The sequence below is a fragment of the Mastigoproctus giganteus genome, chromosome 6, assembly GCF_048544385.1.
Source record: "Mastigoproctus giganteus isolate SK-2022 chromosome 6, ASM4854438v1, whole genome shotgun sequence".
Classification (NCBI taxonomy): domain Eukaryota; kingdom Metazoa; phylum Arthropoda; class Arachnida; order Uropygi; family Thelyphonidae; genus Mastigoproctus; species Mastigoproctus giganteus.
In genome coordinates, this window is record NC_143580.1 from 55,546,107 (window position 1) to 55,560,922 (window position 14,816).

The 14,816-nt window shown below is 37.2% G+C and overlaps 1 protein-coding gene across 2 annotated transcripts in view; it reads right to left on the reverse strand.

Annotated features, from left to right (window-relative positions):
- Nucleotides 1–14,816, reverse strand: part of LOC150084292 (uncharacterized) — a 143,157-nt gene that overhangs the window by 26,455 nt on the left and 101,886 nt on the right. For both annotated transcript variants that reach the window (XM_090375969.1, XM_090375968.1), the window contains one exon: nt 1,077–3,610. In XM_090375969.1, coding sequence (XP_090232095.1) covers nt 1,077–3,610 — 2,534 coding nt within the window. The remainder of the gene's footprint in view (nt 1–1,076; nt 3,611–14,816) is intronic.

Below are 14,816 nucleotides of genomic sequence, written 5' to 3' on the forward strand. Positions count from 1 at the left end.
AAGACATCCTTGAAAAAGTCTCATTTCAGCTCAGATGGGGAAGTAAGTTTTCCCTTATTTCATTATGGGTTTTTCAATGCAAATCAGCCCATGAACAAACATTCCAAACACACATAGTCCATCACTATCATAAAAACTGGCACATTATAAACATTTGCAGTCAATGCACCAAAAAGTCTAATTATTTATCATTTTGGAGAATGTTCTTGGAATATTCTCTACTCATATTACTGATAGTCTGAAGATCATTATGCCATAATTTTATAAACTAACTATTAAAATTGTGCAGAGTTTTGAATTGTAATGGTGTTAACGAAATATTGTTAATATTTCTAAAGTGCTTGCTACCGGGCCAGACACTAATCACAATCTTGATTTGAGAGCTGTTGTTATCTGGAAATTATTTACTTCAGGATAAAACCTAAAACTTTTTGTTCCTAATATTTACAGTAATGAAAAGCAAAGACAAATTAAATCATTGATTCCATTTCCAACCCAGAACTAATTTTAAATTCTGGTTTTAAATTTTCACAAGTAATTCTTTAACAGGAAAAAAACTAAAAAAAAACTGTACTTTTTCTAAGGATCAATTTTGCATACGATATACTCTTTCTTTGAAAAGGTACAAGTTTAGATGCCATCAGAAATGACAAAAAAAAAAAAAAAAAATATTATATGACTTTCTATCTGATGCAAAGTTAGTTGGTCTCAGGGGACAGCAGGCAACTCCAGTTTTTTGTTAAGCAAATGGTAAACATGAGAGCATCAGAAGACATGTCACCAGTCACTATATTCAACTGATGATGTCATTTTCTTTTGTAATCTTTGATAATAAACAGGCCCAGAAGAGATAATGTGTATTAAATCCCAGTGATCAACTGAGTGGTGACAAAAATTCACTGAATACCCAAATGGGTACGTCTGTGGCCAAAATCGAAATTTAATTCTGAAAATTAGAAATCTGACTTGCCACAAATCACCCTTTTCATAATAAAACATATATATGATTCAAAGAAATCAAGCAAAATGAATGTGACAATACTAAGCTTAACCACTTTACCAAAAAGGATACTTACCAAAGGATTCTTTAATATTATCACGAGAATCAAATTTCTCTGTGTGTGAAGGAAAATTAGGTTTGTCTTGATTAGCAAATTCAATATCCATAGGATTACTTGGGCTAAATGGCTGTGCAATATCCATGTCAACATTTCTAAAGTCATCCTGACTACGTTCCAATTCAGTATCTCTAAAGCTACCACTCAATCTTATGCCAGCATCTCCAAAACTGTTATTCCGTTTCATGGTAACTGTAAAATTATCATTCTCTATAGATCCTATATTTCTGAAACTAGCAGGTGGTCCCATGCTAATACCTCTGTTATCATTTGGTCCCATGCCTACTCCTCTAAAGTTGCCAGCTTGTGACATGCTCATATTTTGGAAATTTTGTCCTGAGCCTATATTCCCAAAGTTATTTTGCCTCATACCAACATTGCTGAAGTTTTCATTTCGCCCAATCCCAAAATCCCCAAAGTTTGGGCCTATATCAGTGTTCCTGAAGTTATTTCGTTGCATTCCAGTATCTGGAAAATTTTCTCTAATATTAAAATTCCCAAAGGCATCTTGATGTCCAATGGGAATATTTTGGAAGCTTTCACCCTTTTCTACCATGGAAAATTTTCTGAAGTCATTAGCCTTTTGCCCCATATCAACATCCTTGAAACTATCCTTTTGTGACTTGCCAACATTCCTGAAGTTATCCTTTTCTCTACTATTTCTAAAGTCATCCCGTTGTCTCGGGCCACCAAAATCATCCCTTTGCCTTGGGCTGCCACTACTAAATTCATCCCGTGGTCTTATGCCAGCACCACCAAAGTCGTCCCGAGGTCTCATGCCAGCACCGCCAAAGTCGTCCCGAGGTCTACTGCCAGCACCACCAATGTCGTCCCGAGTTCTACTGCCAGCACCACCAATGTCGTCCCGAGGTCTGCTGCTACCACCACCAAAGTCGTCCCGAGGTCTACTGCCAGCACCACTAAATTCATCCCGAGGTCTCATGCCAGTACCACCAAAGTCGTCCCGTGGTCTCATGCCACCACTGCTAAAGTCATCTAATGGCCCCATGCCACTGCTGCCAAAGTCGTCTCGTGGTCTCATGCCACCACTGCCAAAGTCGTCTCGTGGTCTCATGCCACCACCACCAAAGTCGTCCCGTGGTCTCATACTTTCACAACCGCCAAAGTCGTCCCGTGATCTCATACTTTCACCACCGCCAAAGTCATCTCGTGGCCGCATGCTTTCACCACTGCCAAAGTCATCCCGTGGCCTCATGCTGCCACCACCACCGCCAAAGTTATCCCGTGGCCTCATGCTGCCACCACTGCCAAAGTCTTCCCGTGGCCTCATGCTGCCACCACCGCCAAAATCTTCCCGTGGCCTCATGCTGCCACCACCGCCAAAATCTTCCCGTGGCCTCATGCTGCCACCACCACTGCCAAAGTCTTCCCGTGGCCTCATGCTGCCACCACCACTGCCAAAGTCTTCCCGTGGCCTCATGCTGCCATCATCGCCAAAGTCTTCCCGTGGCCTCATGCTGCCACCATCGCCAAAGTCTTCCCGTGGCCTTATGCTGCCACCATCGCCAAAGTCTTCCCGTGGCCTTATGCTGCCACCATCGCCGAAGTCTTCCCGTGGCCTCACGCCAGCACTGTCAAAATCATCTCGTGGCCTCACGCTAGCACTGCCAAAGTCATCCCCTGGTCTCATGCCAGCACTACCAAATTCTTCCCTTGGTCTCATGCCAGTATTACCAAACTCTTCCCTTGGTCTCATGCCGCCACCGCTACCAAAGTCATCTCGTGGCCTCATGCCAGCACTGCCAAAGTCATCCCTTGGCCTCATGCCAGAATTGCCAAATTCATCCCTTGGCCTCATGCCAGGATTGCCAAATCCATCTCTTGGCCTCATGCCAGAATCACCAAAGTCATCCCTTGGTCTTGCAACAGAATCCCTAAACTCATCTACTTGTCTCATGCCAACATTGCCAAATTCATCTCGTCTCATTGCAACATCACCAAATTCATCTCTTGATCTCATGCCAGCATTCCCAAATTCATCCCTTGGTCTCATGACAACATTCCCAAAATCATCTCTTGGTCGCATTCCAGCATTTCCAAAATCATCTCTCTGTCTCATATCAGACTTGCCAAAGTCATCTTGTTGCCTCATAGCAGGGTTTTCAAAGTCATCCCTCTGTCTCATACCAGAATTCCCAAAATTATCCCTCTGTCTCATAGTAGAATTTCCAAAGTCACCCTTTTGCCTTGTACCAATGTTTCCAAAATTATCCTTTTGTTCCTGGTCAACACTTCCATAATCAAAGCCAACACTTCTATAATCTGGCTTTTTTCTTGAGTCAGCATTTCTAAATTTATCATCCCTTCTTCCCATACTAGAATTCCGGAAACTATCACTCTTTCGTCCCATACTCAAATTCCTAGGGCTATTATTTGTACCAATGCCAATTCTGAAACTGCTGTCATCTCTTTCTGCAGTAGCATTGGCAAAGCTATTGTTTTTTCCTATGCCAAATCCAACGACACCCATACTGCAAAAGAAAAATAACAAAACTATTAACGTTTAAATACATCGGAATGCAGTGGTTTTTTTTTTTTTTTTTTTTTTTACATTTTATGAAGTAAAGCAATTCAATAAATGAGAAACATGTTCAAGCAGGTGAAGATAATTTATTATAAGCAAAGAGTCATAATTAGAATGAATTCACAATGAAATCCTTCAGAAGAGAATAAGCAAATAGTAGCAACATCTAATCAAAAGTAATAATTTTTTTGAAATGACAGAATTTTCTTAATCACACCCGAGCACTGAGTGTTAAAAGGTTCACCAGTATATACAAAGGAACACAACCAATCTTGTGTTTTTGTATAAGGATTAATCGACTTGCATATCATAAATATATATCTCCCTATTTATTTATCAATTAATCAATCTTACTCTCTCTCTTATCTGTCATATTTAATTGGAGGTTGAGCCAATGAAACTACTTATAGGAACTGCTAGTGACAAACTTTAATAATTTGTCAGAATGAAGAATAATAAGGAAGAGACTGCTTTTGTTTGTAATGATTTCAGCATTCTAAACAATTAGCAAAGGGAGTACTTAGTTTACTGAAAAAAACCAGACAACATTTAGTTTAATTATAAGGCAGTTGTTTTATAATTAAATAAATCTTTATTTGTCCTACCAAATTTAAAATATAGGTGTACATCGGTAAGTGACAAATTCCCTTCACGGCAGAAAATGCCAGGGGATTACCATAAAATGTGAATAAAAGAATGCCTAAAATATACAAGAAAGGTTAAATATACACGAAAAGATGAAATATAAACTGCATTACTCATCACCACATTTCTGTGTAGAGTCCTGGCAACTGTAATACAAAAGTTCATCGTAACATCACATCCACTGAATCAACTTGTGCAAGATATGCACTCTTCAATTGCGTACACACAGTTCTTGACAGAAATTCACACACCTACTAGGCAACAGTAGCCTCAGCGAACCACACTGCGGTTTGTTTCCTATATTTCAGATCTTCTATGAGCCTTAGTAGGTCAATTCCTATACGTGTTAGGCACTGAACTGATTCTAACACACTGGCGGGTATAAACCTGTCAGCCATCATCAGTCTGTTGGTCTTCATTCTCAAGGATTTTGTGCCTCTTAATGCAGATGGCGGGATGTGCCACTCACAAAGATGCCAGAAGCATGGTGATGATATCGTGCCAGTCATAATTTTGATTGTGGTTATTAATCGTTTCCAGGCAATGATGTCTGGTAAACGCTGCAGTTTAAGCTGCTCAGAGAGCTGTGTGGTTCTTAACTGTTGAGGGAGATGGTGCTTGTGGTTTGCCCACTTCAGCAGCCAGAATTCACTCGCATATATTCTCCTAATGTGGGTAGGGGAGGCTGACGCCCACAATTCAGCACCATACAAAACGGCCGAATACACTGTGGTTCTTAAATATTGTGCAGTTGTTGTAGTCTGTTTCATGTGCAAGAGGTGCTATTTTGTTGCCCAACGTAAGTAGTTCATTTTCTTTACAATCAGGTCAATATGAGACTTGAACGTAAGTTTCGTATCAAATGTTACTCCCAGATCTCTATGCATCTCAACAACTGGGATAGGTTTGCCATTAAGTTTCGGGTGTACGAGCGTAAGCGATTTTTTGAGCGAGTACACCATGATCACAGTCTTCTGCGGATTTAGGGCCAAGCCAAATTTGTCTAAGTACATGAATAAGTTCAGAAGCTTTTAATTAATCTGCTCACACAATGCCCTATTGTTTATGGACGGTTGGATGGGTGTTAGGATCTTAATATCGTCTGCATAAGTGCATACATCATCCCTACCCTTGCAGAACGGGATCATCATGGCGGTAAAGAGGAGTCCAGATAAAACTCCACCCTGTGGAACTCCTGCATGGAGTTGGCATTGGAGGATCTGACTATCTGACTAATTGTGAGTGAATATGATTTGTACCAATATGCAGTAGGTAAATTCAAAATTTTGAATGAAAATGAAAAACTGGACTTTTAATTGCAGCTACACTTAGCAAGTGGTTTATAAACTTAATATATCCAAGGAGGCTACAACAAGACTTTATTTTTGTGCACAGTGATGATCATAACTTTAATACATCCTCATCAAGTTACAGGGAATTTATAATCATATTTTTTCAATTTATGTAGTTCACTGTAGGTGCTTTACTCCACTGCACATATATGATATATACACACAGGAAATGGCTATGAAAAGCATGGGGCTGTGACTCAATCCCCTACATGTGCCAGTGTGGAAGCTGTGAAAGAATTAAAGTAATATATCATAGTTTTACTTGAATTCTTTCAAGTAAAACTATATCTGATTGGGTAACAACACAATATGTTTACCTTCTGTCACAATGGAAAACAATGGCAAAAGCCATGACAATTTGATTAGTCCTAGCATTTTTCAAACATTATGAATTCAACATACAAGAAACTGTCAAAAAAAAAAAACCACAAGCAGTAAAGCAATTTTTTTTGCCATGCAATCAGAGTCTCCTGCTGCATTCATGGTAAAGTGCAATGCTCTTGTCACAGAAACTTAAACTTTCATCAAGTTCCTATGAAGAACAAATAATGCACATGCACACACACACACTGAGAAAGGTGATCATAGTACTGCCTTACTGAAGAAGTTTTTTGAGAGACTAACATGAATTTATAATAAAAAATGTTCAGTAGTGTAGCAAACTCTCATGTGGTCTAGAAGCAAAACTCAATTTTGGAGCCCCTACCATTAATAATTTTACTGATTTGATAAAAGAAGGCCAAGAGCATTTTGGAAGCCTCCTCTGGCTGAAGAGAAGGCGGGTAAGGTGCACTGCACCAGCTCCCTATGCCTCTAACATGTTACAAATAAATAATAATAACAAATAAATAATTTAAATAAGCTTGGGTCTTGTGTCTGCTTGTACAAAACTCAAAGTAAACAGTTTGCTACAAAATGAGTAATAAAAATATTATAAAGGAAGGAAACTACGTTATACACAAATATAATGTTTGGTAGTGTAACATAATGCCACTGGAGGGAATACAGCAAGGAAGGAACACTCCACTGCCTTAGATAGAAGTATAACACAGATTAATGTTCCTATGCTGTTTCTTCCACTGACAAAGGCTGGACTTATATTTACTTCAGAAATGACAGTGTCAACTTAAAATTACTATTAGTAATTAGTGACAAGCCCAAACTTTGCACTCTCAGTAAAGGAAATATAGCACCTCCAGGTAGTAAGACAAAATCATAATGCAGAAAAGTATTTTTTTTTTTTCATATTATTTTGATAACAACATAAAAAAAATCTCAGCACCTTTACTAATCAAAATATTCAGAAACAACCATGTTATTAGTATTTGCAATGTGGTGCAAGGAAGGCCTAGGCTTTTGCCGCACTGCCCAAGAAACTAACAAAATAATAAAATAAACTACCTATTTGATTCTCTCCTCAGGTGTCTGTCCAGCTGACCTTCGAATTTCTTCAAGCAGTTAGCCTCAACTACCCATGGACGAAACTTCCAGTAACATGTGAACTTATTCCAGCTGGGTAAAAGAAAACTTCCTGCAATCCAGTCTAAATCTCCTCCCCTCTAATTTAATGTAATTTATGGACCCTAGTTGTGGAATCATTTATAAAAGTGAAAATTTTCACACTCATTCATTTTACTTTTATCTCTCAGAACCTTATACACCTCAATAGTCTCCTCTACGGTATCTAGTCGAAGCTCTGTAGCCAATATATTCAAAGACATTCCTTATATGGATGCCCTTTTGTTGATCACACCAGGCACATTGCCCATCTCTTTAAACATTCTCAAGAAACTCAAGGTCTTTTTTTTTTTCAGTGCAGTTTCCATACTTGAACACAGGGTTGCAATTGTGGCCTTATACAGCTAGTTTATTATTAGTTCCCTATCCTACAAGCAAATGTACAAAAATTCATCAATAGGACACCATGGGCCTTCCTCATTGCCTGTCTATATTGCTCAGAGAACTGTGTCAAACTGTATCATGACTCCCAAATCTCTTTTGTAGTTGCTACTTGCATTTTGCTCCATTAAAACGTAGCTGCCACTTTTTGGACCATCTCTGAAGATTATCTAAGTTGAGAAGGCCACAATATGGAATTTATAAATGTTGCCATTTTAATTTATATATTGGGACTGAAGAGGAAATATTTGTAAAATTTTTACCATCACTGGAAAAGTGTTTTCTTTCTTCTCTGTATTTTTCAATTTTTATAAAAGAACTATTAGTTAAGAAATGTGATATTCTATTTTTATAAATCTGGCCACTGTAGTCAATTGGTCAAATGTGTAGCAGTGCAGTATAGTACAAGTGTTTGAGTTGACAGTGGTCCTAGCCCATGTTACTGCTGATCTCATATTCCTAATATGAATAAATAGAAAACTTATTCATTATAATATTAATTAACTCACCATAAAAAATGAAACAAGAAATATCCACTTCCGGTCATGTTTCAGTATTTTGAAATTTTGGTTTAAAACTCTGACCCAGCCATGTCAGCTCACAAACTGTTTTTCAAAATATATATGCTAACAGTATAGTATTGTTGACCAATAAAAAAAATTAGTGAAAAATATTCAAATATGGCTACAGTAGCCCAGTGCAACTACACAGTGGAATTTTTGATCCTGTATACATATGTAAAGGCAAGAATGGTTTCCAGTATTCCAATTTTTACTACATATCGGGTATTCTCTCCTCTAACCCCTCCTTCTTTCTTTGCATTTATTTAATGAGTTGGCCAATTTGTGATGGAAGGTCACTGGTTGCTGGTCACTAATTCATATGATTTGTAGCACAGAAAGTGATTTAAGTGAAGAACACTTTCAATATTAAAACTGCTACAGCTGACAATGAAAATTTTTCTATAAAAAATGCCAAATGAATGCACAAAAAATATTAGCAATTATCTACATTTACTGTCACTGGTCTAAACTTAATAACTGTGCAAGAACAGTGACTAATCATGCTCAGACTTTCAGTATCCTTTAGGGGCAGACTGATCACTAGTTTGAGATTTAAAATTTATACTTATAAGAATACTGAGAAAATAAGTGTCAAGTCACAATATTCCACCACCCCCAACTAGGTAAATGTTCTGATTTATGAATGGTCTGGGAAAGCTTGTGCAGAGATTACATGATTAAGAGAATATAAAAGGTCTGGGCAGAATTTTATTTTATATCAGCCTGTGATAATTTTGGTAAAAATGTGTAGGGTGAAGTGTTTTGGTCCTGCAACCATTAACGTTATATAAGGTATTGAACTACATAACAATGTACCAAAAACTGCTACTTTTAGACTCTCTTTTAGAAGAGCACAAGACTTTATGGTATACTTCTGTAACTGCTCGCATAAGGATAAATAGTGAGTGTACATGGGGACACAGTTGTGTACATCCACAGATGTGTGTATGTACACAACTTAGAAGAAAACAATGGAAAACATCAGCCTGCGATAATTTTTTGTAAAGATGTGTAGGGTGAAATGTTTTGGTCCTGCAGCCATTAAGGTTATTAAACTACATAACAATGTACCAAAAACTGCTCCTCTTAGACTCCTGTTTATATTTAATACAAATTTTTGAATGGATCGTTACAAATATTTGAAACATCGTATGGGATGGGGGAGTTCCATTTCTAAAAGTTGAGGTGAAAACTACTTCAAGAAAACATTTAAATTATAACTTCCCTCGTGAACAATACAAGGTTTTATGAAAAAAAAAATTTATGAAATTATGAGAAAAGCAGTATCATTTAGAAATTTAAGGCAACTAATTTATTATACAATGAAAGACAATAAGAAGTATACTAATGAAATGCAGTGTGTGGACAAAAAAAAAAAAAAAAAAACACGAATCAATATTCCTTTACTAAAATGCCTAATTAAAAGAGGTATATGATGCAAGAATGCAAGCTTATAACATCATCAGCCAAAAAAAAAAAAAAAAACACCATTTCACCCAGCCATTCACTCCAAAATTTTGTTTAGTTCTGCCTTGAATTTATTTAAGCTGTCAACTTCATGATGAAACCTTGTTCCAGCAATCACCTACCCACTGGCTAAAGGTGAATTTCTGCACATATGTTCTACAACTGTTTTTCCTCAATTGGAATTTATGGCCCCTCAGGTATATAATCTGAGCAAGAGGAAAGATCCCATCACTAATGAGCTTGCTCAAACCATTCAAGGTCTTATACACCTCAATCAGATCACCTTGCAGGTGCCTAGTCTCCAGATGCTGCAATTTGAAAAACTTAAGCCTTTCTTGGTAAGAGCAATCCTTTATTCCACTCACCAATCTCGTTGCCTTTCTCTGTACTTGTTCCAGCAGCTCTACATCTTTCCTAAAATGAGGCCTCCAGACCTGTATGCAGTACTCAAGGTGTAGCCAGACCACTGCCTTATACAAGGGGATAGTCACCTCTTTATTCCTGCTAGTAAAATTCCTGTATATCATTGACAAGACCACATGAGCTACTCTTTTAGCACGTCTGCACTGCTCAGAAAACTTCACATCTGACTGCACAATAACCTCAGGTCTTTTTCGTTCTCCACTACCCTGAGTGAAGTACCATATAGCTGGTACGTTACTCTGGGGTTACTATTACCCATATGCAGCACTTTGCATTTGTCAATGCCAAACTTCAGTTGCCACTTCTCAGCCCATCTGTTCAACTTTTCTAGATCCTGTTGCAGTAGCGTAGTCATTAACAACCCTGCCAACCTTCATAATGTCTGCAAACTTGGACAGTGAGTTTAATATACCTTCATCACTATTGAGTTGAGTTGAGTTGTTTGGTTTTTAGGAGCATTAGCAACTAAGGCCATATTGCTCCGGGATATGCGGTGGTCATTCCCTGACCCTTCCGCATCCTCCGTATTTGGTGGTGACGGGCTCGAACCCCGGTCTAACCAAGAAGCGTGTGCTACGCACTGCTGCTCCTTCCCACCTGGCTACGGAAGTGCCCTCATCACTATTATCAATACAGAAAACAACAATGGCCCCAACACAGAACCCTGGTGGGAGGGACTCTACTAATAAACATTAGTCCACAAAGAGCAGTGTCCATTAGTTACTGTCTGTCACTTTCTTTTTGTCTTCTTCCACCGAATCATCCTTTTATCCATTGTAGCAACTTGCCCTTAATGCCATACTGCTCCAATTTTTACAGTAATCTTCCATGTGCAACAGTACCAAAAGCTTTCCTAAATCCAAGTACATGATATAAGAATTATTTTTTGCATCCAATTGCTTTGTGACCACATTATAGTATTCAATCAATTTGATCAGACAAGACTTCCCCTTAACAAACACGTGCAGTGTCTGAATTATAGCTGCAGTCATGTCTAGATGATCCTGCAGTGCTTCTATAACCAATGACTGCATTATTTTCCTCAGAACGGAAGTTAAACTAACAGGTCTGTAATTATTCGTGTCACCCTTAGATCCCCCTTCGTGAATTGGCAATATATGCACATCTCCAGTCCATGGGAACTTCCCCTGAGTCCATGAATGCTCTCGTAATTATGGCTAAGGGTTTGCTTACTTCCTTTGCTGCCTCCTTTAATATAACTGGATAGATCTCATTCATCCGAAGTGCCTTTCTTATGTTTAACTTCAACAACTTCTCCTCCACTTTGCTCTTAGGTACTACAAAATCATTAGGCTCCCTGTTAGCATTTGATAAGCTTCTGGTCTCCACTTCCCTACAGAATTCCTCATATCAGACCACTAGTCAGTACAAAATTCCCTATGAGAAAGGGACTTTTCAAGGTAAAAACCGATACAAGCCTTTTTGAATATCTTTTTCGGATAGTGACTGTGTGGATTCTTATATTAGGGATTAACAATACTACTTACTATTGCAAACAAGTGAAGGAATGGAACGTATTCCAAAGGTTCTGAATCCAACATTAACATTGATTAATCAACATTAATGATGTAAAACATATGTGCTAATGCTCATTAACATGTTCTGCATATCAGTTAACATATTTCTTATATTGTTTTTAGTTTTTTTTTTTTATATGAATTATTTTGATTTTAGGGTAGTAATTCCAAAGCATGCTTAACGTAAAAACTTCCCCCTTTCACACATAATGATGAAATATGTGAAGGGGAAGGTTTTACGTTAAGCAGTATGATTTATTTTCCTGATCATTTCTTCTACTGATTTATGTTTTAACTTAATGAAGGACTGAGTTTGCTTCTGTTTGTTTTTTATTTATTTATTCAGGGATTCTCTAAATAAAAACTGGATTTCATATGGCAATTTTGTCATATGAAATCCTCAAGTTAAATAACCAAATATCTGTTGTGAGCTTTTTTTCATAATGTCTTTTCTTGTTTATCAGGTCTCATGTTAATGGGCTGCTGTGCGATATGAGGACAGCAGGTGAATACAAATACAGTAAACCCTTGCTAATCCAGTTACAGTTAATCTGGATATCAGATAATCCAGATTGAAATATGAAAAATTCTGTTCACAGTTAAGTCCTTTGAAAGACACATGGGATTTAGGCAGGCAGATGAGTCACTCTGACTGTGTGCTGATTGACTGCACAGAGAAAGACGGAACATACTTTACAGTGCCTTGCCCGTTATTCAGTATCGTTGGCGGAGTTGAATGGAATTTATTGCTTATATTGATCTGGTTGCTCTTCTCTGTATCTGTTACAAGACATCCACATCATTCTTAAAATGAAGCTTTCAGGCCTGTATACAGTACTCAAGATGTAGCCTAACCATTATACAACAGGATAATCACCTCCTCAGACAAAATTAATGTACATCATTACCAGAACCCTATGGGCTGCTCTAGTAGCCTGTCTACACTGCTCAGAAAACCTCAATGTCAGACTGTACAATGACACCTAGATAGGCCTTTTCATTCTTCAGAACTGAGTGTGGTAGCAACTACCCATGTGGCATGTTATAAGCTTATAGGTCAGCTGGTAGTTTATGGCATAAGCACATAGGTCTTTTATAAAATTAGTACCTGCTGTATTAAGAATTCTTAAAAGAGAAACGTGAGACCAGAAAATCTGAGAAAATCCAGAACAGACCTGAAGCATGAATTATGACCATAGATAAGCCTCTGCAAAATCTAACATCCGAAAGTCATATCAATATAAAAGTTGATATGATTGTTATCTGGTATTTTCTTTTTGATAAAGCCAAATGTTAAGAAGCTATTCTTTATGATGATTGAAATATTGTGTTTAATCTGTTTGGTACAGGGAAGGAGAGAGTAGGGGGGAGAGTGAGAATGTAAAAAAAAAATAAATAAATAAAATAACTGAAAATATTTCATGCTTTAAAGCAGTGTGAAGCAAACTTGTTGGCTATGAACTCTTCTGACTCTTTAGGAATAAACACTAAATGGTAAAACAAGGGGGTGATGATTAATTAATAGGTAACAAATAATAGATCAAGCAAAGAGAATCAAGTAATGGCAAGAAAGAACATTTATTTCCACGAGTCTTATGGCACTTCAGAATCCCCCAAAAATACTAACTCAGTTTTGAGGTCTGATGATCGGAATTCATCGAAAATGGAAGTGCCATCTTCTAGAGCCATTTGGAAATCATATGTACATGCAGTGAGGCATTAATAACTTAGATGATGTCAAATATCAAGAAGGAAGTTGTGCATTCTAGGATAAAATTAATTGCCCAGTATTATAAAGCAGTATTTTTAACTTGTCTTCTAATGGAACAAGCTCATCTTTGACTAAACTATACAGGATCAGCGGCACCCTTTTTTGCATAGCAAATAATCCTCTCCTAGTAGGTATCAGAGCACAGCATTTCTCCTTAGTCTTCTGTGCTCATGGTACCATTGCATTTGTAAGTGAGCATTGATGGCATGATGAAGGATATTAGTTTGTCCACTATTACTAAACTTTGTGCAGGATTCTGTGGCTTAGTATTTGAATGCATCACTGGCAGGCTGATCTTTTTTCCAGTGTTTCCATTTAGTATTGAGTTTGCTTTAGCTGGTAACCATAAAGATTTACAACAAAGAGTTTTTTTCTCTTCTGCTCTATGAAATAGACAACCTAATCTTCAGAAAATACAGTACACTGGTAGAATTTGTGCATCATGGGATCAGTTACTTTGGTGCTAATCTGTGCAGCAAAGTTTGCCTTGCATTTTAGAGGAATGCTCCATTTCAAATTGCTTACTAGGTGAGCAAGATGAAAGAAGCTAGGTCTAATCAATTTGAGTGTGCATTTTCAAATTTGCTAAGCATTGTTATGTGACCTTGATATATTAACATTAATAATAGCATAGCTTTAACATTGATCATAATCAAATCCAGTAACTGTTAGTTACTGGGTTGACTATGATCAGTGTTAAATCAATGTATTGCAACATCATTTTCAGAGGTCAGTTTGCAAGACAAAAATTCAAAATTCATAGTTATTCAGTTTGCATTGTTCACAAAATATCATACTAATGTCATTACTTGATCTGTATATTTTATTTTTCATGTGGAGCACTCCATGAGATGTTTTCATTATTTAAATAACATCCTGTGTACATATAATACAGTAGACATTTTAACAATATGACCATTGTGTGAATGTGCTTATAATGTTAAAAATTAATCAAATTAAAATGGTTAGTGTTGAAGTTGTTTGTTTGTGTTCACTGGAAAATGGCTAATTCATTTGCTCTCATCATAATGAGAGCAAATCTCAGAAAAATTAATACTGCAATACTGTGGCTGCTGGAAAAAAAAATTCACTTTCCAATTCACCATCAGTAGCATCTGAGCTGTTCAGTTCATAAGACTTGTGGAAATAAATGTTCTTTCTTGCCATTACTTGATTCTCTTTGCGTGATCTATTATTTGTTAATAATAGATCAAGTGGCTTACAGTCTGGCACCTCAGACTGTAAGCCACTCTACTTTCTATATACACTATTTTAGAAAAGGAGGCAACATCCTTAAAACAAAAAGATGTCCTAAAAGTTTTCAGGCCATTATGCCACACTGTATTTGTATTGTTCTATCTAATTATTGAGTTATGATTAGCATCTCTTGGATTCCATTATTTTGATAACACCTGTATACAGATCACATGTTAAGACAAAAGTATGAAAATTAGAATTTATATAACATATTAAAAAATATTTAATAAGCGAAAAA